Source organism: Hippichthys cyanospilos, chromosome 3, assembly GCF_059441005.1.
Source record: "Hippichthys cyanospilos isolate Australia breed blue-spotted pipefish chromosome 3, RoL_Hcya_1.0, whole genome shotgun sequence".
NCBI classification, from domain to species: domain Eukaryota; kingdom Metazoa; phylum Chordata; class Actinopteri; order Syngnathiformes; family Syngnathidae; genus Hippichthys; species Hippichthys cyanospilos.
The window spans coordinates 27,160,398-27,186,464 of NC_142371.1; the positions used below are offsets into that span (position 1 = coordinate 27,160,398).

At 37.7% G+C, this 26,067-nt stretch overlaps 1 protein-coding gene across 1 annotated transcript in view; it reads right to left on the reverse strand.

The window, feature by feature from the left end:
• LOC148426614 (neurobeachin-like protein 2) overlaps nt 1–26,067 on the reverse strand; it is a 41,788-nt gene that overhangs the window by 14,927 nt on the left and 794 nt on the right. The window contains exons 2-26 of the mRNA XM_088410294.1: nt 13,046–13,134; nt 12,743–12,907; nt 11,480–11,561; nt 11,103–11,215; nt 10,802–10,884; nt 9,518–9,603; nt 9,118–9,421; nt 8,936–9,042; nt 8,620–8,700; nt 6,905–6,988; nt 6,078–6,176; nt 5,297–5,931; nt 5,085–5,217; nt 4,143–4,262; nt 3,708–4,038; nt 3,538–3,620; nt 3,362–3,454; nt 3,060–3,228; nt 2,440–2,573; nt 2,028–2,187; nt 1,664–1,766; nt 1,428–1,578; nt 1,139–1,294; nt 729–888; nt 72–160 (exon numbers count right to left, since the gene is read on the reverse strand). Of these exons, the coding sequence (XP_088266420.1) occupies nt 72–160; nt 729–888; nt 1,139–1,294; nt 1,428–1,578; nt 1,664–1,766; nt 2,028–2,187; nt 2,440–2,573; nt 3,060–3,228; nt 3,362–3,454; nt 3,538–3,620; nt 3,708–4,038; nt 4,143–4,262; nt 5,085–5,217; nt 5,297–5,931; nt 6,078–6,176; nt 6,905–6,988; nt 8,620–8,700; nt 8,936–9,042; nt 9,118–9,421; nt 9,518–9,603; nt 10,802–10,884; nt 11,103–11,215; nt 11,480–11,561; nt 12,743–12,907; nt 13,046–13,134 (3,810 nt within the window). The remainder of the gene's footprint in view (nt 1–71; nt 161–728; nt 889–1,138; nt 1,295–1,427; nt 1,579–1,663; nt 1,767–2,027; nt 2,188–2,439; nt 2,574–3,059; nt 3,229–3,361; nt 3,455–3,537; nt 3,621–3,707; nt 4,039–4,142; nt 4,263–5,084; nt 5,218–5,296; nt 5,932–6,077; nt 6,177–6,904; nt 6,989–8,619; nt 8,701–8,935; nt 9,043–9,117; nt 9,422–9,517; nt 9,604–10,801; nt 10,885–11,102; nt 11,216–11,479; nt 11,562–12,742; nt 12,908–13,045; nt 13,135–26,067) is intronic.

Genomic DNA, 26,067 nt, shown 5'->3' on the forward strand with positions numbered 1-26,067 from the left:
GATAATCTGCCTCAATAACTGAAAATCGCAATGATTCGGATGATGCTAGAGAAGCATAAAATCAGACTGACCTTGCGACAAACATCCAGGCGTACTGCCAGGTCAGCTCGGTGGGACAGACACACCACAGCCAGGAGGTCTCTAAAGTTAGGGCTTGAGTCTGACAAGAGGCAGCAAACTCAGTAGCTGGAAACTTTCACATATTTAGCAGTCAATTCAATTCAAGTACAATACAATTGGTTGTGTTAACTTCCCATACCTTTTGTTTTATTTGGATTAAAAATTAAAGGACCATTTCAAATTATTCCGTGATATTAACTGCATTCACTCTCATATATATATATATATATATATATATATATATATATATATATATATATATATATATATATATATATATATATGTGTATATATATATATATATATATATATATATATATACATACATTATATATATACATACATTATATATATATATATATATACATACATTATATATATATATATATACATACATTATATATATATATATATATATATATATATATATATATATATATATAATAACTAGCCATGTCATGAGGAAAATAGCAAAAAGGAAGCATACTACGACTAACAAAAACAAACTGAGAAAAAAATATATATATATGTATACTTTTGAGTAAATTGCTATGACTTATTCTGAGAATTTACCATTGTGTACACCTAACATAGTCGAACTGAAATACCTGTCGCGAGGACCTGCTCGTACAGACATCGCACAGTCGTCATGGTCACGGGAATGTCTTCAAGGAAAAATACCAGGCCCAGATAGCCAAAGTCCTTAAGTTTGAGGCGCTGCTTGTTGCGCTCTGACACACGCTCGCTCTTCAGGAGTTTGTATAAAACCTGCAGACATAGTGTACTGTTTGAATGATTGATGGTGTTGACGGTGATTTTCTTTTAAAGACAGACAGACAGACAGACAGACAGACAGACAGACAGACAGACAGACAGACAGACAGACAGACAGACAGACAGACAGACAGACAGAAAGAAAGAAAGAAAGAAAGAAAGAAAGAAAGAAAGAAAGAAAGAAAGAAAGAAAGAAAGAAAGAAAGAAAGAAAGAAAGAAAGAAAGAAAGAAATGAATTCTGACCCTGAAGACCATCTCTCTGGCCCGGTCCCCAAAACTTGGGTTGAGAAGAAGACTATAAAGTTGTTCCACTCCCCACTCCAGCAGCACAGCCTGCACCTGTTCACGAGGTGGGCTACTTCGCAAAAGCTCATAAAGCACATCCAGCGCCTTTACAACCTAAACAAACAAGTGCAAGAAAGAGATGTCGGCGTGAATTAGAGAGGACCAAGTCAAGTGTCCAAAAAGTATGCTATTCAGAGTAGGTCATTGTAAACGGGATCATTTTGACTAGTGTGTAAATAATCAGTACCTGTTGCTCATCTCCCGCACTCAGAATGTAAGCGAGCACACTGTGGAGCTCCTCAGCCGTCGGAGACCTGAGGAAGTCTTTCAGCAATGCAAACAGAGAAGTCTGAATCATCTGCTTCTCGTCACAGAGAGAGCTGCCATCTTTCTCTGTGCTGCATTTGAGACATGAAGAGCCTGTATTAAATGGCATCTTTGGTATTCTCTGCAACAGTCCTTTAGAAGCAAATGTAAGTCCACCTGTAGTAAGTACGAATGGTATCCAGAATGTACTGAACTCCATATTTCCTCTTCAGGCGCTGTTTTCCTTTGTGTATGACGGACGAGATGTACTGGATGTGATCTTGGAGAGGACGAATACGTTTGATGAAATACGCCAAAAAACAAAACAAAACAAAACCTATGAATTCGAAGACCAGAACCTATGTGTGATAGACTCAGCTTCTAATATTTCATCTTACCTAATGTTACTTACACCATCTACTGTAATTCACCACTTAGTCACGATGTGCATTGAAGCATTTACATTTGAAAGCATCAAAAACATCTCGGTAGAAAGAGCTGGGTACCACGATCACCAACACAGAAGCTGCTTGTGCCTCACCGTGACAAACAGCAAAATGACTCCTGGTCCACAGGCGGAAATCAAAGAGCAGGTGTTGGTAGAACTGCTGCAGAAGTGGACCATTCCCCTCGTTGAGAACCTGATCCATTAGCAGCCGACATGCAATCAAAACATTCATGTCCATCATAGTGCCTGAAACCTGGAGGGAGGAGAAATGTGTATACGTTTGTCCATAAGACTTCATCATGCTTATTTTATGACATCTGACATCTACTCGACATCAACTTTAGCCAGTACAAATCATGGAAAATTTACGAGACCAAAAACTCTCAAATTTGCAAAAACAAAAATACTGTAAAACCACATCCATTGTGACACTACACTAATGCAATTGAGAAAAAAAAAATCACTTCATAATTGGCTCACTGCTTGAAGAATTAGCCAATCTTACTTTGCTGAGCATGGCTCCAATAATACTGGGCCCGTGACACTGCAGCAGGCCTTCCTGATTGACAGGATGACGACGGATCATGTTCTTCATCATCAGCAAGAAGGCTGCAATGCTGTTCCGCTCTAGTCTCGCTTCTGGAAGGACAAAACAAACAAACAAACAAAAAAATAAATAAGAAAAACTTGCAGACAATTACATTGCAACAAAACTGAGGATTATAGACAATATTTTACAGAAAGTTAACGTCAAATTGTGGTATCTTTTGGAGAATGTTGGATTTGTTTGTCATTAAGGACCATACAAATAAATTTGACTTGGCTTATATATGTAGTGCTCGGAGATGAATTAACTGCCCTAAAGAGCACATATAGGAAGAAGCACAGCCCACAGGGAAATCCCCACTCTGGGTCTGTTAGAATGTGTGACTGTTGTTGAGTCAAGTTAAAAAAAAAAACAAAAACAAAAGATCCAGCACATTTTATTTTTTTTAAATAGAATACAGAACGCTGGAAAAAATTCAACTGTGATCTAATCATTTTCATGTGTACAACCCGAGATTTACCATATAATAGTCTATCTACAGTAATATTACCCGTACAATTAATGAACCAAAATCTGACCTGAAGACTTGAGTGGCAATAGCATGGCAGCCGGGCTTCGCGATGATGTCACTTCTGGTCCGAGGAATTCTGATATTTCCTGAGCGCCGTTGCACATCTGCTCTTCCTCGCAAACTTGCTCAAGGAGGGGCAGCAAAACCCCTATACCCCCAATAACATTAATGGCATCCTACAGGGGAAACACATCCAGACATAGACAAAACAGGTCAAAACGGAAAATATCTATGTATATACTGACAGCAATTGATCTTATTAAATAATGTATTTTGCTTGGATTCTGGGAAAAGCACAATAACTCTTACCTTAACATCCCAGTTGATGACTCTGTGTCCTGTTAGCCGGCCGTCATAATGATGATTAGGAGACAAATCCAAACATATTTGGCTCTTGAATGCCTGAAGCATACACGAGGCATAGCAATTACTTTTAAAACGTAGTGGCTGATATAAACACTTCACCATTTTTTTCAGTTTGTTACCTGAGGAGTATAGTAGAGTACAAGCTTGCCATTGAGATCAGACAATTCTCCATCAGCTTTGAACAAAGGCACATGATTTGGCCCTATGATAGAAAGCAATGCGACATTTTACACATGCACGTATTCAACTGTTATCTCTTGCCATTTTATGTTAAAGTAGTGTGGCTTACCTGCAGTATACAATGCCCTTGTTTGGCTCTGCTGCAGAGGCTCATGGCAAATGAAGGCAGTGCCCAGGAGTCCATCCAGAGAAGAGGGAGTTCCCCACTCTGTGTCCTGAAGCCCCGCTGGGATGGTTTGCACCGTGGAGTCATTCAGGGAACCCCAGCGGCCCCCTGCAAAGTTGGCCGGAAAAGACTGGGAGCGGAGTAGGGAGGGGGCGTTGGTAGGAAAGGAAAATTCTGGGGACTGGCCGGAAGACAAGGATGTGGGTAAATTAGGTGAGGTTGTGGTGGTAGTTGTCCGGTTGCCTGCAGAGCCGATGCAGCAGGAAGTAAAAGGCTTCAAGGGAAAAAAACAAAACAAAACAAAACAAAAATGATAAAGTAATAGAATATTTATGTCAACTCCACAATGATGTAACATAAGAAACAAGTGTAACTTACCTCACTCAAGGATGGAAAGCGAATTTGGGCAGTTTTGGATAACTCTCCATCAATGAAGATGTTGACCAGGTTTTGACCAAAAGGACGACGGCCTTGAACGTGGACTATGGCAACTGAATGCTGAAAATAGGATCAATAACAAAATACTTGTAATATTAAGAAGGTAAAGGTGCTGAGAAAGAGTTTGGCATATATAACGGAAACTAAATACGAACAACTACCAAATTGAATTCCTTGCTAATGCAGAAGGTTCGTTTCAGCATCTGTCTAACATTTGAACTTAAGGGTCAACTATGAGTAAAAAGTATAATTTATTATCCATTAACTGTGGAACATTTTCAATCAGTATGTAAATTTTGAGTGATGAAGGAGTGTCTCTAAATGTTTTGAACTACAGTATATATGTGAGATGATAGCAGGTTTTCTGCAGGTATCATCAGCAAACGTAATTGAATGTTTTTTTAAATCCATGAGAGGAACTATAAATGTTCTATTTAAGTTATGAGCAAATACATTGGAACGTAAAGCAACTGATTGTTCAATGGTGTTATAGTGACTCCTTCGCACAACATAAAGTTTAATATGGATAAGCATTGTCACAGCAGAATATGGTACACTATGTAACTTATGGAGTTGCTGAATAAAATACATCTAGAGATACCACTATGAACATGGTTCCAAAGTTTACTGAATCAGACATGGACGGCATGGTACAATGTCATTTTCTTTCCGTAATAAATAGCATCGGGTGGTGCTACTTGATGTGCCCCCAGTGAAATATTTTTACAATCATCAAAAAAGGTTGAGAACCACTGATTCAGACCATGGGGCTTTCAAAAAAGGTTGAGAACCACTGATTCAGACCATGGGGCTTTAAAAAAAATGATGTAATATTTTTTCTGGGTTTATTTTTGGGAGAGTCCGAGTTCTCACTACACTTACCCAGCGTGAGTCAGCAAGAGGGAGTTCTGGCAATGCGACAGCCATGTAATCCTTCTTAGTGCAAACAGCCACGACCAGCACACCCTCCATTGTGAAAAAGGCTTCCAGTCCTGTTCCGCTAGCTGTGAAGAAACTTTATGGAAGACCAGAGATTTAAAAACCAAAACATACGACATAATAAGTCATTTCTCATGCCAGCCCTGCCCTTCTACCTGTAAAGCTGCTTCCTGCGAGGTCCTTTTCCCATGTCATGTTGACTTGCTGTGACCACGTCGGTAGCAGGTTTGTTGAAGTCTAACTGAGGGGTATGGGGGAAGTCCATATTGAGGCGAAGCCAAGCATGAAAGGCGAAGCTGCTCCCTGACCACCGCTGGATCGTGGGCACCATGATACCCGCCATAGGGGGTGTGAGATCAAAGTACTGCAAGGCGCTGTCACGACCTTCTCGAGCCGCCATCGCAGAGAGCACTTGGATGATGCGAGTACAGAATGGGTGTATGCCATTATCTTGATCCAACCTGAGCAGTTTGAGAAGGCTCCTCAGCTCCTCAGGCTTCAGGCAAAGTGAGCCTAGGTCCTGCAGGAGCCCCAGCATGGCATCTGCACATTGTCTGTCCAGGTGCTGCGGCTGCAAGAGCACCTGCAGGAGGGCCCCCACCATGCCCGCCTCCACTGCTACAGTTCGACAAGATAGGGAGCCACCGCATACAGTGGCCAGCCACTGTGCCACCAGCAGCTGAAGCTCTCTATGCCTGTGCAGTTCAGGGAGCCACTGCAGGAGCAACAGCAAGGGCTGGTCATTACTAATGCCTAAGTGGTGTGCGTGGGCATATTCGCCCTCCACTGCCTGGAGAAGAACAAACACAGAAGTGGCTCATAATGAGGATGAGATCGGGATGTGGAGACATGACGCCATCTAAAAAGGTCATTTGTGAGGGAAAATGGACTGTTCTGTCGGCAATGAGCAGATAATGAGAGGAAAATGCTTTTCACCATGTTCATCAGCTCCTGCAGCAGCCTTTTGGTAGGCTGACCTTGACTCTTGAGCACGTCAAAGAGCTGGGAGTAGCCGATCCTCTCCTTGAAAGTCTCCTGTGGGATGGGACAGAAATAGTGAGTCCACAGAGAATGCAAAATTGGCACACTTCCACGAAACCAGTTGGAATACAACGAGATTTCCGACAAGAATGAAGAACAGCCTTCCTCAGAAGCTCTATCTATTCTAGTGAAAACATTGAGATCAAATATATTGTGTGATTATATATTGGAGCTGAATAATTTTGAAAAATAAACAAACTCAGACTTTTTTTTGTGCAACTTAGTATGCAGTTAAAGTTTTCAAGTCCTCTTCCCATAATTTTTTTTTAACAAAGACAAGCGATACATTTATCTTTTATACAATAAACATTGGAGGTGCAAGGATTAAATGACAACTAATTGATTACTAAATTACAGATAAAGCTTTTTGATAATAAGAGCTAAGATTGTCCAAAATCCTCAGAATTTCAGCTTCTCCACAAGAAATATTTTCAGATTTCTTTAGTCCTCTATGAAAATAGATGGATTAGCATGATGTTGAAAAATAAGAAATTTCTACTTTTACTCTGGGAAACAATGATCAACATTTTCAGTATTTAGCTGTTATGCTGCATGCAAATGGATTAAGTTGCCAACAGAATTGAAGTCAGCTCCAAATAAATATGAATAATATATATAAATGCTTTTCAAAAACATGCTAGAATCTATGTTCCCCCCCCATTTTTTTGATCAAAGCATTTTTAAAACCAGTTGGACCAAAGGAGACATTATAATGTCTTTACCTTGGCAGTGGGAGAGTTACTCATGATGGCTGTAAGGACTCCTAAAGCATGCACTGTGATACTGTCAGAGCCTCGCTCCAGCACCTACATCAACATAGGGAAATGAGCTCATCATGCCGGTGCAACAAGTCAAACCGTACATTGTTCACCATGAAAAAAAAGGGATTGAAGTAGAAGTGGAAGGAGAGGTGCACAGTCCACACCAGGATTATGTGAGATACCCAGGGCAAAGAAAGAGAGACAATTAAGAATCCCAGGATACGAAAGAGGTCTTTATGGTATTACCATCAAACCAGCAGCCAAGGGAGTAATAAGTGTCATGCATCAACCACCATTTCATGCACTATGTAAAAAGTAGTCAAGTGTAATCAACAGGGAATTCAGCCTCTAAATAGGAACATGGTTTATTGTATGTATTGTCTCTCAGAACATTACGTTTTTTTGTTTCAAACAAGACAAGTGAAAGTTAATTTCCCTTCTCAAAAGAAGAATCCCATTGGTTTGAGTCACTGACCTTAATAGGTCAGATCTGCATGCTCATTAAATGATGAACAGTACTTCTAAGCCAACTGTTATTTTATATTTTACTCTAACACTGCTACAGATTTAAAGTTTCATGTAATATTGGATTATTAATATTTGAATTCTTTCATTTTTTTGGTGTTTGTGCATTTTTCTTACTGTATTGCAATTTTGTGGAAGAACCAAACTAGGTGGTCAGAGTTGAAAATTAGCGTTTGCTATAATATACATGCATTGCAACATGCATTGCATCATCTTGCAAGGCTGTAAACTTGACTGCATTGTCCTTGTCAAATAAAGCTTCATTTATTAATTCAATCAATTTATAGTGCTATCTATTGACTCCAAAGGAAAACGTATAAACTGGTGTAGCATGTGTAGAAAGGATTAGCACATCAGCCACACAGAGGAGCAGTTCATCCTTTTTTTCCTTCTGCGTTCTATAAACTTGTATAATAAATTGACTGAAGATTTTAATATTCAAGATCCAAAGTGTTTATCGTCATGTGCACAGTGTAGAAACAAGTCTCTCTGTACAATGAAATTCTTACTTTGCTGTCCATACAGATGTAGTAAAAAAAAAAAAAAAAAAAGAATAATCACATGCGCGACTGTGAGTGTGAATGATCATTTGTGTATGGTGGCATAAGACTTGAATGGGGAGGAATTGCAATTATCTTTCAAAGTATAAGACCCAAATGAGGACACGCATAATGAAAAAGTGACGGATAGATATACAGTAAGAGAGGAATGAGGTACAACGATCAATGTTAAAAAGATTCGAATATAACTCAACAGTTGTTTTTCCACCAATCCCCTCCAAACTATCAGAGGTCACTGCGCAAGATGTTCAAGCAAAGTGCCCACTGAATTTGAATGGTCTGCACTCCATCAGTTTTGCAAAATTCTACATTCCACCCTTTATCCAGCCAAAAAACCTGCAACTAACAGATGTTTCTTATTTTCAGTGTCTGACTATCAAAATGAAGTTTCTCAGGATATATGTGCAAAGATAAGGTCAGTGTCTTACCCCAAAGCAACATTTATCACATCATGCTACCTGCTTCATAAGCCTGCCTTCCTGTCTAGAGTTTCCTGTTTAGACAACTAATAGCTGTGAACAAGTGGAGAGAAGGCTGAGTTTCCTGCTGACAGATCAATATCAACACCAAAAGTTTATTTGGGGGGAGTACCTGGTCCACTTTGACCTCTGTGAGTAAACTTGTAGTGAGGTCACACTCACTCTTCGGCCTAAGCCTGTTGCTCTGAAAGAGCTACAGGACATATACACACAGTGGAAGAGTGGAATTTAAAACAAACGTAAAATACTGTAGATTTGAATATTGTTTTATATTAAAGTGACACACATTGTTGAGGGAAATCAGACAGCAATCAGACAAACAAATGAGGAAATGCATTTGAGGAATATGAAGAGAATAAATGAGGAAATCTGTGCAGACTAGACATGAATAAAACGCTGACGGGCACATTTTAGACTAAACATCTAACCTTGCTGTTCTGGATGAGCCTGAGGATGTGCTCAAAGCAGTTGTTGTTCAGGAAGACAGCCTGGAGGGCAGGCCGATCTGAACACTGCAGGATCTCAGGTACTGCATCTACCGAAAGAGAACACGTAGTAACATGATCGTCACGTCAGTCGTTTTGCCTCCGTGTGCATCCAGTCATCTTACTCAGCATCAGGCTCTGAAGCGAAATTAGGCTCTCTTCAGAGTTCTGTCGGTCTTGCTGTTCAATGCTCAGCGGACGGTTCCAGTTTAAGAGCTGGAAGAAACTCTGCAGTATGGTCTTGATGTTCACTTGCCGCTCTGAGGGGCTGCTAAAATGCAGCAGGTGGATCATTGCGGTCAGGCACTGCAAGGTCAGCCGAGGGAGCGATGTATCCTTTGACTGATTGGACGACCGGCAACACCAAGCTTGCAGCACAGAGAAGAGGTCCTCCACAGCGTGGGTCGTGACAGCAAGCAGGCCGTTGTCCTGGAAAGATGCATAATACGAAATGATTCCCGGTAATTACATTCCCTGACAATCATAACCTCTGATTATGAGGGTACAGAAATTATGGAGACAGACCTTTCCCCCACTAATGACAGCACCCTGGAGATGAACCAGCCTGAGGGTGAGAAGCTCTGGGATCTTCTCACTGTCCTGCAGACTTTCTGTACATAGGTCAAATGGAGACATTAAATAAATGCAGTATTAAGAAAAAGACCTAACTAGACGCACAATAACAATTTTAAAAACCTTTTACTGAGAAAATGCATAACCCTAAACAATAATAAATAATATAGCTCACATTTTACTTTTAGAGCGGTGACAAAAAGAAATAGATACAAAATATACCAAAATCGATTTAAAAAAAATAAATCCCAATTCTTGTCAGGGAACGACATCATGTACCATGCTGCGAAGGGCAGGGTCAAAATAAACACAACAAACAATACATGGGTATCAATGCAATGCAATGTGGGGAGTAATGCATTACAAAAGTAATGTAGTTACTGTAATGCATTACTTTTTGCTCTAGCGCGGTAGTGTAATGCATTACGCACAAAAAAAAATGGTAATATTTTACACTGTACAAATCAGAACATCGCAATGCATTTTCAAGACAAAAACATATTTAGATCTTGTCTTTAAACGTTAGGCCTACTTTCCACTGGATGTGTAATGACCGTAATAAGCTACATTTCGAATGGCAAACCCATATTTCCAGTTATGTTGGTATGAGTAATAATAAATAAATAAATAATGCATTACAGTTTTGAAGTAACTTGCCCAACACTGTGTAGGGGTACAGTTAACATTTGACAAACCTATTTAGCTGAGAAGATGAAAACAAGCTCTCAATACTACAAGCGCAGTAGCACATGCAAAATGTTGACCTTCGCCAAGGCCGAGCTGTCTTAAATTGAATAAGTGCCAAATGATATGGCCCTCTCATACAGCTGCTTGTCATCAAGACAAATGCATTATTCATTAAAAAATTAAATCCGGGCCCGGGGTTATTTATAGCTCTTTGGCACTGCCAATCAAAACGGACCATTGTTACGTTTTAAACAACAGACTGTTTTTACACATAACTCGTATAGGACCACATTGTATTAATTTAATGTGGTTACTGAGTGATTATGGATTAGCAGCTAATCCCGCTTTTGCAAATCATGTTATGTAAAGGAATCTGGGTCTACTGAGACTACTCAAGATTCCAAGTTAGAGCCAACACGTTAAAAATTGAGTAAAAAAGCCGTGGTCATAAAAAACATGCTAATATTTACAGTATGTGTACAGAACAGGCTCACAATATCTCTAAATGTGATGAAGATCAGCAACAAGGCCAAAGGGTGAGCTCCTCACCATGGAAAAGAGCGGTCATCTCCTCTGGCAAAAGCAATGGAGGGAATTTGTACTTGTTTCTCTCCAGCACGCTCACCTCCTCCCTGCAACATACACACAAGGCAGGAGTCAGACCCGCCTACTCATGCTGAGAAAATAGCGCTCTACTGATGCTTGACGTCAAGAGGCACTCAGACAAGATCTTACACATGCCCTACGGTTGAGTAAGACGTTAAAAGTATAATATGGTGAACTTCAGTTTCGTGTCAATACATTCCACCCCCAGACTTAAACATACAGTACGTGCTGTACGCACACTCACCCTGCCAGCCGTCTCCTCCACGTCTGATAAGGGTCAAAGACGCACTCCCAGAGCACCAGTCCATGATACACGACTGACTGCAGGGTTGACTGCTCCCCTTCTCCGTTTTTTATCTGATTAAAACAAAGAATACAATCACACAAATGGACACACCTAGCGTAGAGTTCATACACCTGCTTCAAACAGGGCTATCATAAAGATCCTCATCAATATACTCGTGGTATATTATGCGGTAAAATATTTTGTGTAGGTATTCACTGTACATATTTGAGTGTACAGGGGCAAAGACATTTAGTGCTTGAACATTGATTAAAAATTCTTCATTACATCTTTATTACAATCCACCCATTGACAGTTTCATGTTAGAAATGACATACCTGGTGCAAACAAAAATTCAGAAGTTTTATTGATTCGAAAACAAAACTGGGGGTCTTGTCTGGGTCGATGTTCTCCATGTTTCTAGAAGTTGAAAGAAATGCAATATTAGGAAAATGAACCCCTGCAAGATGGCCATCTATGGTAAAGAACACAGCATACACGCAGAATGAAAGGGAGAACTTCCTGATGAAGGGTTGCGGCCCCTTTGCACAATTCATGTCGCAATGGCAGGACAAACCAAATAACTGTAAATTACCAGCTTCCCTTCAGCCAAAAATAAATTATATCGGTGGTTCTCAACTTTTTTTTTTTTGAATGATGTACCCCCTGTGAAATATTTGCTAAGCGGTACGCATATTCTCTTTGGTGAAGCACGAAAGAATTATTGCCCAAGTACAGTTCTACAATTTTATTGACCATTAGATTGGATCTTTCCTAAATTTATGTGCAGCTTTAATGCTCAAACTGTACGTAATGTTGCACTGACTTAGAAAAATATTATAACGAACACTTAGACCGACTACCCAACTGAATTTCAATGTTGGTCGTGGTGGTACTTGGTACTTGGCTTTGCTATGGTTATTTTTAGATGATACTTGGTGTAAAACGGTTTGAGAATGATTGAATTAGATGAACTTGACTCTTGATTTTTGTGTCTATATTAGGGTTTCATAACTTCTTGAATATCTAAAGCATTGGTTCCCAAATGCTGGTACATGTATACCGTTAACAGAGTATATGCAAGTATCATCAAATTAAATTTTGTGCTTTTTAATGCCGGGACAGAGAATGATTTTCTTTTCAAATTATGAACAAATTCAATGGAACATGAAGCAACTTTTTTGCTAAATTGTGTTAACGTGACTTCTTTTCCTTTATTTTGATAAATTCATAAAGATGCATTGTCATTAGTCACACAATTTTCCAGCAATGAGTCAGAAATAAAAGAGACAATGTTACACAATCTAAATTCTGAGAATCTGGAATGAAATATGCCTAGTGATACCTCTACATACAGTATGTAGTTCCTACGTTGAATAAAATCGGATCCTATAGCACAGCAATCTGTACTGTATCTTTTTTGTTTTCCATGCAAAAAAAACACATTGGCGATTTGCCTGAAAATTTGTCTCACTGCAGTTACATATTTGAAAAATGGTGCAGAACATCTGTTCTACTCAATACTTAAATATGTGGTTAGTTTCCACCATATTTGATGCTTTTACTGAAAAGGCAACCCTGCCACTGAGTAGATGACTAACCTGCAAACGATAATGAAGAATTTGATGAGTAGGAGGGGATGGGGGACACTGCTACTGTGGTCATGGTTATCTGAGAGGTGCGTCACACTTTGCCAAAGCTGCGTGCTAAGGAAAACCAGGACCTCCTTGGGTAGCAAAGGCACCTCGGAGGTGCACTCCTCCAGCCTGGAGGATGAGGGGGACGAGAGATGTGAGGGAGGAGGAAAAAAAGTGTTCTCAGGGTAAAATAACCTTGACAATACAGTATCTTTGGGGGAATGGTTGAATCTACATAGTTTTTGCACCAAAGATAAAGCTTCTTACCGCCGAGGCTCGAGCGAGTGCACATCGATGAGCCTTTCAAAGGACGCCACAAATGCCTCCAGCCACTGCTGCAGATAGCCCACATCTTTCTGAAAAGGAAAAAAAAGAGAACATAACCTAAATATGATAATGCCTGAAAATACAAACTAAGAACTACTTGCACAATCTAAAAAAATAAATACATTAGCTGTATGAAAGGTTTCTGCACTTATTTTTTATATTGTACTCAATTTTGATTGACACTGGCATAGAGATATTAATTGAACAGTACATACGTAACTAGAAAAACTCAATTCGTTCCCTGTTTAAATGTCTTGAAGCATATGTTTACGGCAGGAAGTTTGTCAAAAAGTTTAAAGGAAAAATCAATAGCTCTCTATGGCTGTCTACAATGAAGTTCTCTAAAATTTTAAAATAACAGGAATGCTAAAATTTCACACATTAAAAGTGATTTATGCTAAAAGGGTCAGCAGAATCTCTAATAAAGGAAAGAGATTTAAAAAAATAATAATCCTTGGAAGTTTTAAAATACTTTATTTTTGGTCACCAGATTTTTAAAAAAGGCTGATGCCGACAATTGTCAAAATGCCAAATATATGCGCCGACAATCATCCAATCTTACAATCAGTCTATTCTGTATCTTATACAAATATCATATCTTTATGTTCCTTGAAAAAAAATCTTGAAACATACTACAGTACATTTATTTAAGCAGTGTTTAGACTATATTGTTTGTATATATTATTTGAATTAGTGCCTTTTAAAGAGTTTCCAATTATGCATATGCATCAACTATACAAATAAGTCAAATTAGGTTTTTGATTCCCAAAAGTAGAAATACTGACATACAGCAGATATTAGTTGCATACGATCAAAAGTCAGCTCAGCGAGTTGAGCTAGCCCAGTCATGTCAGTGATCACAAAATTATAACACAATAAAATAAAAGGAATGCAGACTGGGGTTGCCCTCCGGTAAAAAAAAAAAAAAAAAAAATCTGCTTAGCAAAGGGGTACATTGTGTCTCCTGTCAGCCTTACAACCTGATTTTTGTAACAGGATGTTGCAAAGAGATTTAACTCAGAGAGGAAAAGCATGCCCCATCAGTTTTTTTTTTATCCCATCAAGGTAGGATATTGAACCAAACAAGATGCTGCAAGATAATTAGTCATGAAAATGACGCACAATAATTCACAGCACTGTTGTAAACTTTCTAGTATGCAATGTAAAAGACTTGAATTTGTTATTTCAAGTCACGTGTTGCTCAAATGTATAAACAACCTATTTATATAGAAAATTACTTTAATCATTTTTTGTGGACCTCATCCTTCCTGTCTTCAACCCTCATACCACAATCTTCAACTCACGCCCACCACAAGAACACAATGTCTTATAGGTCACGTTTGTGGGTCGAACCTTTCAACTTCTTTACGATTTGCAATCAAGACCTTGACACGCGCACCAGAACCAAGGAGATGGTACCAGAATAGTGACAAACAAGAAACATTCCCTGATATCTTGAAGTATCGGATGATAAAATAAACAGCAGATTGAGATGTAGCTGAGTATGTATGAAACCTATGATAGTGAGGAAGCATCCTTTGTACAGGCAGCATGAGGCATACTTTCAGACTGACTCACAGTACCAAAATAAAACTGTATATTGTCAATATAGTATGGCGTGACAGTCCCATTGGAGTTCCCTTACCTGACAAGTATACTTGTGACAAATTCAGCATTGTGACATGAAGATACATTGCAATGTGACTGCATAAAAGGTACATAATCATAAATAGATATGTAGTTAACATGCAGTAAACACTGCAGCCATGTCTTTTCTACTGCTTGCTTAAGTTTGCATTACCAGCTGGTGTGGACTCCTGAGCCAGTCCATCTTTCATTGTTATGAGTTTGAGCTTGAGAGGCCAGAATCCAGTCTTAGATGTGCCGATACCGGTATGCAGCTCGGCAGCTCATTTCTCCACAGAAAGCACTCTAGTGCTCTAGGTCTTTCTCATGTCCCAACATCTAGTGATCAACCAGGAAATGACATGCCGCTTTAACTAAAACTTGTTTCCTTCAAACACAACAAACCCCTTCCTCTTCTGCCCCCCCCCCCCCCCCCCCCCCCCTACTCCCCCACTATGGACCATATTCATGCTAATTTAATGGATGGTAATGGTATTGATGTCATAGTATTGGAGCTTTTTTTTTTTTTCCATGTACAGGTATGGATACAGAAATACACAGGATTAGCATTTCCATAGTTTTGGCACTTGTGTGTGCAGTAGTAAGGACAGCACTTTTTAGTTTAGGACTGAGTGTCAGTGAAGGAAGAGGCTCTCTTGATCTCAACAAGTACAGTATCATCAAGGTAATAATTGTTCTTAAAAAATTCTTAAAAAGTTCTGAAACAGTCCTAATTGTTTTCAAACAGTCTCATTTGTTTTATGTGTTGCGAGGAAATTTTGAACATGTTTAAAATTTCAAATGTTCAAAATTTCCTTGCGACACAAGAAACAAAGCCCCCATTCTAGTGGGTTCCAAACGTTTGTGAGTTTTGACCAAGGCAGTGTATGCACAGTCATTTCAGGGAATAGTCAAGGTTTTTTCTACGTTGCAATTGTTCTTAATAAATTCTGAAATGGTCTTAATTGTTTTTTTGTCCTTGCTACACAAAAAATAATTAAACATCTACAGACATCTGCCTTTACTTTGGAAAACGATCTGTGTGTTTGCTGATTTACTGGTGTTACTGATGTTTTGAACCAGCTGCCAAACAATACAAAATTAAATAAAACTGTTTTAAATTGAAATTTTAAATGAAAAAAAAATCTTATTTATAATAAGGGTTGAAATAAAAACATTAATTCATTCATCAAATATTGGACAACATAATCAACAATCGATTATTTAAGTAATTGTTACTTGCAGCCACATACAAGTTTACTGAGAACTCCAAAAAAAGTGAACATTTTTTGTTTACCCACCCAGAAAAATGAGGTCACTAATGCTGGACCAGAGAGCACTTGGTATCATAAAGAATCTGATGTCATGAACCCCAGAGGTCTTTTACAGGACTCATCAAATGACCAAAATCATGTGAGCATGAATTTATCGAGCTTGCTTTGTACATCATGGGAGACAACTCTTTTGTTAGTTCTCTTACATTTGCAAGTCTAGAATAGTAAAAAAAAAAAAAATGTGACCAAAACCGTGTCTCAACACTTCTGTCCACAGCTGTTTATGTCTGACAATCTAGTTGTTGCTGTACAGCAGTGCTTCTCAAATAGTAGGGAGGGGCCCCTTGGGGGGGCGCGAGGTGATGCCAAGGGGGGCGTGGATGATCCCAGGAAAAAGGCTGTTTTTGTCATGTGGAATGTAATTACAATAAAGTAATAATTTTCATCATTTTCTTTTAGTTTCAGGCACTTTGGTGCGCTTCTTTTTTCCCGTTTTAGACTAAGCTGTAATCCATATAAACGCAATGTTGAAAGTTGATTTATATTGCGTTTTTCTGTTATTAATGTTAAAAAGGATAAATGTGTAGGTATGCTTAAACAATTTTCATCAATAATAATCCTATTTATAGTCAGTGCATCGACGGGGGGGGGCAAAAAGTTTTCTCTTTTCTAAGGGGGGCCTGTTAAAATATAGTTGAGAAACACTGCTGTGCAACAACAAGCTAACAGTTATATTTCTGCAGGGTTTAAGAAAAACATGACAAAAAAGGAAATGTTTGCTGATAAGAAGTAGAAGGAGAGAAAGTACCTTGAATCGTTATCAACTTCTTAAATAATAACCCAGGGTCACACTACTTTTTTTTTTTTTTTTTTAAAGATCAACCCTTCCAGTACATATCACATTTCTGTTACAATTTGCCACAACAACTGGCCATGTGATGTGTGGTCATAAAAGGCCAAATTAAGAAAAAAACATGCCCAATGAGATGTGTCAACTCCAGGCATGTACCGGTATCTGCTCTGTCTGCAGCTGCTGCTTGACATTCAGCTTGGCTCCGTCTTCCTGCTTTAGTGGCAGCAAAGAGCACTTTGATTGTCCTGCTTGTTGGCTCTTGTGCTAGCAAAGAGTGCAGAAACCTCAAGTGTCATGTGAGCCGCGCTTGATTTTCTGATCCAGTGTTTCCCAACCTTTCTTGAGCCAATGCGCCAATTTTACATTAAAAAAACAATCTTAAAGACAAATGTCTTTGTGGTACAATTGTATCTGGTTCTCTTATCACTATCTCCATCATTACAAATGTGGAGGAGGATTCTCAGCTGCACAGAACCAGGATGTCATGTAGCACACTTAAATTAGTCCCTCACACCACTTAGGCCAATAATCACAAGATAACCACCCGTTATTTCTCATGCAGAAACCGTTTTATTTGGTCCAGGCTGTCACACAGCCACTAGAAAGATGTTTTCTTTACTTAATTTCCGTTTGGAAAGATGGTTATGTGCACAGAACAATACATTGAAAAAAAAAAGAACCATTTCAATATAATTTAAAAAATAATCTGCTAATCATCCATTTCCGCAGGGGTACATTCTACTCCTTGAGGCGTTAATGATCATTATCATCATGCTTTCGAATGGTTGTTCATTGTTATTCATTATCATCATCATGCTTTCAAATTGTTTCCCTCTGGTTGGCGCTACCCGGCTCTTAAAAACCAGTCAAACACAGTCAGACACAGCTTTTTCCTCAGAGCCATTAACGCTCTGAATAACAACAAAACAAGAATGGACTGAAAATAACAAATGATTGCATTCCCGTTAAACCATGATAGGCCTTGCATGACAAACTATGGGTAGCATCACAGCTCAAAATATACCACAATTGTGAATTAAATCCCAAATAATATGGATTTTTGTAGACAAATGAACATTTTTAGCTGAAAATAAATACTGATTATAGATAAATCCATCGATTAATTTAAAACATATATAATAAATAAAATAGTATTTGTTTACTCCCAAATATTATTGGTATTAAATCCCAACTAATAATAGGAGCCAACAGTAAATATACTGTCCAAAAAAAAAAGAAAATCTTCCCTTTTGTTTCAAAGAATGTATTGCATGGCGCCATACAGACATTACAGTATAAAGGCATTAATTTAAATTAAATGTTAGATTTTGTGATTTTTTTTAAACAAACTGTGACCTTAAGCTGTGTCTAAATAGGGACATGCAGGCCAATTCTTTGCACAACTTCCTTGCATTGCTCACTTTATCATAGTTTGAAAAATTTAGATTTTTTTTGGTTTGTTTTAAATGATAGGTCCACTGAACGATCGAATCAACATCAACAAATTTCATGTATATATATTATATATACACACAGTATATAAAACATTTTAGGATACAAAGTTATGGTCTGAATTTATGGGTAGTAAATAATGGTACTGGTGTTACTTGTATATAAGTAATATAAATGACACCTGAACTATACACAATAGTCATTAGTGCTGCGCTCGTATTAGTTCTTCAATGCAAACGACAGAAAGTATATGACTTTAAATGCTGTTATATTTTCTGCCTACATGTTGTTTCAGGGATGTAAACATTCATTCTACTGTTTAAAGTGTTAAATGACACATCAACATAAGTGCTAAACAGCATAGCATTAAGCTGTCAAGGACATTTCTTCAGACTGCTGTTTGGCTGCTTTAGATCCACAAGGCGTAGTTCTATTTGTTTTATGTTAAGTTTGACAGTAAACTCAAAGTTGGGAGTGGCATTCGACAGCTTGAAGATCATTTTTTATTCACTCGTTAGCTGCTGCTTATTGTGAGGTGAGATGAATAGAGTTGCCACCATTTAGGGCTCGTATCTCAATTTGTGCTCACAAGTTGAAGGGGGTCATTCAGATCTCATGCCAGTACTGTGAGTACAAGCTGTCGCTTTAATGAATGAACATGAATGTGCAATGGGAAGGTATACCAAAATATCTGTATATACAGTACACATGTCCTTTACACTTAGTTTTTTTTTGTCAATTCAATGATGAATCGGACAAAAAACAGTTTACTTTCTAACCCTTTATGGAAAAACAGGACAACAAAATTGATAGGGCAGAAAATGTACAAATGTAAATTAAGATTCAGTTCCTGGTTTGGTCCATGCAGTCAGAGAAAATTTACTGTTGAGAGCCTGAATTTCAGAGGATAAGTATAATATGACATTTAACAAAGTCTCAAAACGGTTAAAAGATTATTATAAATATATATTTAGTTGAACATTGATTACTTTAGTCAATTAATTGTTGAACCATATTCATGTGTGGGTGTGCGTAAAAATGATAAATGACCTTTGTACTATCTATTTGTTACCTGTTGATTCAAGCCAATATTTTATTGATTTAAAATTGTGATTATTTTCACACCTGTGTGATTTAGTAATTAAAAAACGATACTTGCAAGTAAGGTTATTATGATGAAGCGACACTGTATTGAAAGCTATCAGATGAATAACTTTTATTAGATAATAAATATGTATAAATAAATATCACTAAAAGTTGCAAACAGAGAACTTGTTTATCATCCAGGAACACCAATGATTAAAAAAAATGGAGTGAGGTCTGGCAATTTTGGCAACGAACATCTTGTTAAAAGTGTACAATACATAGTGGATGCAGGCAAAACACCATGTGCCTTCATTGTGGACATCAACAGCCAATAATTTTTATTTTGGTTGATAGATTTATTATGGTAGCCCACTTACCCAAATGTGTCTCTGCTAAACATCCATGAGCTTTACTGAATCAGGGGCCAAAAACGTCAGATGACAAGTCAAATGCTATGTCAAGTTTATGATGTGACAATGGTACATTCCGAAACAATACAAAACGGAACTGAACGTTTATTAGGAGGCTAATACATTATTGTATATCTGTTTTATATGATCTACTGTATAAACCTAATTTGATCTTTAAAAGACTTTGCACGGGTGTGTTGATGTGTTGCACAATCAGAGGAAGCCAAGTTCCTTCATCACACGTAGCCAGAGCAACTTTTCTTCTGACAGAATATATACAGGAGGAAGGCGATGGGACAAACGTGTTTAAATCACTAGTTTAGATGTACAATGCTGTCTTTTCTATTTATTCTTTTCAGTTTGACTTCAGGGATTAGCGGCAACAACAGTGAGATCTGTTAGGATCTGTCTGGGTGTGTTTGTTGTCTCTAAAACAAGGTTCCAGGTCAAAAGTCATGTTTACTGTCAAACAAAAGACCTTTGAGTGGAACTCAAGTCTTTTAATGGAGCCATCTATGCTAATTTGCCTCATCCAGAGTTGTTTTTCAAAAGAAATCAAATTGTGGCTATGTTCAGATACATACACAGGACATGAACACACAATGACACACTGAAAGTCTTTAGAAGCATTATTGTTTTCTCAAGTGGCTCTGCTGCCTTTCACCACACTATTATGTTCCATTTGATCACACAAGGTGCAGAGAATAAAAAGTAGGCCCAATTTAAAAACCAGCAACATTTGAACAAATGCAAATTCTGCTTGGTAAACATCACACATATTGATATTTGATACTAGGTACATTAAAAAAAAATCATTCCTATCAGCACACAATTGGATACCCTCAAGCAGTAGATGGATGTTGTCTCCTCAAATATTTAGTGACCAGGGTATTTATTTATTCAACTGCAAAAAGTATGAGGTGGTTATTTGAAGGGGGCGCCTATGTGAGAGGTTAAGCAAGCGCTTGTGTAAGGGTGGAGCCAGACACACGAGTGTCTGTCAATTGGTCGAGGGGCAATTGTTACTCCTGTGTTACAATGGGTATGGAATGTGTTACAGCCTCAAATAATCACTTTTGCTTCCTGTGTCCTTTAATTTTTGCTTTCTATCAATAAAACACAAAAAAAATCTTTTGCATTTAATTGCTGTTTGCCATGTAAAACATCAAATGGGAACTTCATTAACTCTGCAACGGCAAAAAGACACTGGGAAACATTGTTATGCTCTTAGGCTGTTTCTCTACATTTCCAGCAATACCTTATATCCATAGAATTCCATCTTTAGTCACAAGGCAATGTTTGCTCTAGGATTAAAAAAAAAAAAAAAAGTTAGTTATTTCTTTATTTTCCAAACAAGGAGGGATTTACTCGATGTGCAAAATGTTAAGTGTTATGAAAACGAGTGCACACAAGTATATATCCATACTGGGCAAGATAGTGATATACATCAGGCCTCCACACTGCCTTTTACACTGGGCAACTTGAAACTGGTGCTGGTGCAGCCATCTCTTTGAGTTTGTTGCCCAGGATTTGGTCACACACTTTCTTGCGGGGGAACAGCATGATCATATTTGCTGATACATAAACATCTCAATTTGCATACCATTATTTCATATGACAATGATCAACAGTGACTCAAGATATGATATTCGCGAAACATTTTACTGTAACAAGAACTGTTCAACAAGCAGTGGCTGGAAAAACAGGGCAATCATTTTATATAACTTTAAAAAAAGACATCTGAAAAAGGAAAACGGTTTTATTTTTCTGTGAACATTATTTTGTTCACTGCAGGGGGGCCAACTGAACATACTACCGGTAATTTAAACATATGGTCACACCGTGTGACCTATATTTGGAGCCTAAATTCATTTCAGTAAAAGGGAAAAGAACAGTAGCAGCAACTTATAAAAACGACTAACCTCAACTTAACTTTGTTGAAATATGTAAAGGCAAATGTTTATAGAAGTGTTTGTTGTTGATAAAAGACATCTTTGGTCTTAAACTCTAATAAAAGCTCAGGAAGCTCCCAATGCTATCATTATGTCTTAAAAAATTAATTGACATGCAGGAAATAACAGTGCCCTTAGTTTTATACAGTAAAAAAATGTTGCCAATATTTCAAAATAATTGTAATTTATTATGAAACTTTTATTTAGAGTATCTTTGTTTTAACTTCATACTAGAACAAAAGGTACAGCAAGTTCCCAGGGTCAGCAGCATCTCCGATAAAGTTAACTGAAAATGTAACTAAATAATTATCACAGTTTTTTTTACTAATCTTTTAATGCTGGTCAGGTGATTTAAAAAAGGCCAATCCAAGTATTTGTCAAAATGCCAAATAATAGCGCCAACAATGGGCCCAGCTGATAATTGGTCTTTCTCTAGAACTGTAAAGTTTTGGTACGATCTGTAAGTCTGTTCAACTTTGCACTTGCTGCATGGCACAAAGACCACATTAATGTGGAACTGATAACTGATAACGACCCAGATAATTTGAAACAGGTGTATTGGTTGAAAGAAAATATAGAAAATAGACTGGAAGGTGGCTCTCAAGGACTGGACTTGGCCCCTGGTTTAGTCAGTCACGCTACCATCCGCTTTTTCCCATTACATATTGCAGTCCTAACCCACTTTTATAGAAATCAAGAACAGTCATTGTTTATAAACAGCTTCTCAACAATTGCTTAGTGTATTTTTAAAACTCTATTTCAATTGAATTTGTCATAGGCTATTCACCAGCCATGATATATGCTAGCCAGAGACTGAGCTTTACTTCAAGGCAGGAAAAAGTGTAAGCATGTTGTAGGGCATATAGAAACTGAGATTGAAACAATATATTGCAAGATGCTGCCAAAGCAATACTTTTATTAGACAGTGCTTTGGCTTGGGCACAAAAAGAGCAAACAGGTAAATTCTTGAGTGCCAAAATTGCTCCACAACTCGACACACCAGTTGAGACTCACTGGCTTAGAAAATTCAAAAACGCTTGAGTAGCTTGTTTTCTTCTTCAACTACAGATATAAAGTGATTGTTATCCATTAAACTTTGTGGTTATCAGTAAGGTACCCACCCACCCCATCCTAATCAAATCTTTGGATGAAGGTCCAGATGAAGCACAATACGAAACAAAGGACACATGCAAATGCATAAACTGGAGGCCAGGCACCTCTGTTGAAATCTGTTCAAAGCGACCACAATGTCCACTTTGATAGTGACTTATTCCACGAGCACACTTTAAGATTTTGACAGGCTTGATCTTAAATCCAGCCAAAATTTCACAGAGGTTAAAAACAAAAACAATTGTCCTTGTACATAACAAAACATTGCGCTTATCAAGAGAGTAACACTTCTGCTGCAATAAGACAAGGGGAGCTGCTGTCCCACATATTTGGGCAAAAAAGTCTCATCTTGTTTCCCTCTGTCCTCAGGCATCGAAACATATTGCCAACACATTAAATAACAATATCATCCCCAGCCCATTTATCGTTCTCCATCAAGTGAAGACATGTCATAAATGAAAAATTGGGAGTACTTTAATCCTCATAACTAAGAAACATTAGAATGCCCTGTAGTCACATACACAATTTGTAAAACGTCTGGAAAACAGTAACAAAACAGTACACAGGTATGCATGAGAAATGACACATTCATTATACTGTATGTAGTTTGCTTTCCTTTATCTTGCCAGATCTTTGACAAGACAGATGAAATGTGATTTATAAGTTGAACTGCATGACATTTTGGCATACAGTCACCCACAAAAAAAAAAAAAAAAACAATCTTTGGGATACAGGATATATTGTAATTCTGCTGCTGTCGGCTATAGCACAAAATTGTGAACTCATTTAAGAGATCCAGAGCTGGTGTTGGATCGTTCATGGTAATTGTTTCCTGTTGTATGCACCTATGAAGTTGGAATGCAATAATGAATGTGGTTTGAACATAAAGCGTGTAATCAAAACTACATTTGTCTTTAAAGGCTTGACAATAGTTAGTAGCTCATGTAATTTCCATCATGATGGAAGTGAGCTAATTTTTGTGCTTCAGGTTACACTTGATTTTTGAAGTGGGTAGATATACCATTGGTTGGACCCGATGGATCATTTGTACATCAGTTAAAAAAAAGGGGGGGTGGGGGGGGGGGTGTGAAAGATCAAACAAGTTTTCAAGTAGTTGAAAGGTGTATTTGCAAATGTGTAATTAATTTTTAATAATAATCATAAAAAATGCTTATTTTAAAACATTAATTTATTTGAAAATCATTTGCAATAATTTACAATAAGGTGTTTCTTTAAAATGAGATTAGAATTATCCTAAAATATATTTTCTAACAATCTATATGAAATGCAACAAACATTAAAGAGCTCGTGTTAAAGTAAAAGCTTAAAAAACGGCATGGGTCATACTGTATGTTGCATGTGGGTCTTACTTTTGCTCTCTAGGCAGTGATCACAAGTCACTGAATTCTTCCTGACTCTACACACACATACAGTTTTTTTTAATTTGGCTGTTAGCAGTTATACATACATTTTCATCCCAAAATATGAAATTCTAAGAGTTGTTGATTACAATAAAATTCAAACTGATAAATATCCCAGAGGCAACACGGGGAGAAATTAAGCAAATATTATGATTTTGGCTGTAGTGTGCAGTGGCATCACCCCGCGAGCTGTTTTCATATTTTGCCTGTCTTATGTAACTAATAAGCCAAACATTATGACATTGTGATGTATTACAGTTCTACACTACTGTAAACTCCAAACACAATAATCCATCCATCTTCCATAGTGCATATCTTAGTGTGGGTCGCAGGAAAGGTGCAGAGAGGCGGCCTACACCTGAGACTAACCACCAGCCGATCGCGGGACACAAATACACAACGATTCACACTCATATTCAGATCTATCTGGGTGGACAGTTTCAAGCAGTCATTCTCAACGACTGTTTCTCATAGTATGCGGAAGAATCACTGCTTAAATACAGTACAGTTGTTTTTAACTTTTAGGTTAAACACTGCATATTTGAAATTAATATTCTACAAGTTTTTTTAAACATTTACATATTTTGATACTTTTTTTCACTTTTATGTGCAATAAATTTAAATTGAAGCAATATTTAAGTACTTTATTTAAGCACAATGTGAAGGTTCTAAATGTCTAGATAATGTCACAGCGGTTAAAAATAATGTCAAATATTTTTGCTGACTGTTTGGGCCAGGGGTGTCAATTTTTCTCCTCTTTAGGATGTATACAGAAAATTGTAAGGATGTACACTTAAAGACCACTATTCTTTTTTTTATTTCAGCTCTATGCCGCCAGCATTATGTGTCCACACCTCTCGTTTTCCAACCATTTTAACATCATCATTACAACTGACCTCAATTGAACTTTATTCAAACAACATTTTTAAATGCCTTGTTTACTGATCAAATTATACAAATTCAGTAAAATGGATGTTAATATAGACGAGTGGTCCTTAAATTGGGGTGGGATGGGAAAACATCCAGGTGGTACATGAGATGTTAAAAAATATTTACAGAGTAGAATTCATTGCAAAAATAATTATGGTTATATAATGTGTTTGTTTCAGAAAAATATACTGTGAGTTTATAAAAAAAAATTCTATTCAGTAGCCTATTCCATCCATCCATGTATCCATTTTCTAGAGTCGCTTATCCTCACAAGGGTTGCAGGCTTGTTGGTGCCTATCCCAGCTGACTTCGGGCCGTAGGCAGGGGACACTACACTGGTTGCCAGTAGTAGATCACTGCAAAAAAAATCTGAGAAACAATTCTCGATGCGCAACTAAAAAATAATAATAATAACAAAAAAAGATCTCACATATGTTTTGGTTCTTATTATTATATGAGGAAACTTTTTTTAAACAGTGTTTAAACAGTTGTCGCAATGTCTTTTTTTTTTTAAAGTAAAAACAGTTGAGGGCCACAAATGACACTCATGCTGTAATTTGAACAACTCTGACAGAACCTTTGTACAACTGTATTTCAGGCTTGGTCATAATGGTGGTCCTGGAAGACCCAATGAGTTTGTGAGGTGCATTGATGTAAAATGTTGGCGAACCACTGATTTAGAGTTGTCAATGAACATAGCATGTTTTTGGAATGTGGGAGGAAAGCGGAGTAGGATACCGGTACTCTGAGAAAACCCATGCAAACATGCGGTCAAAATGCAAATTCCACACAAGAAAGTCAGTTAATCCTAAACCTCAGAACTGTGATGCAGTTGGACACACCAAGAG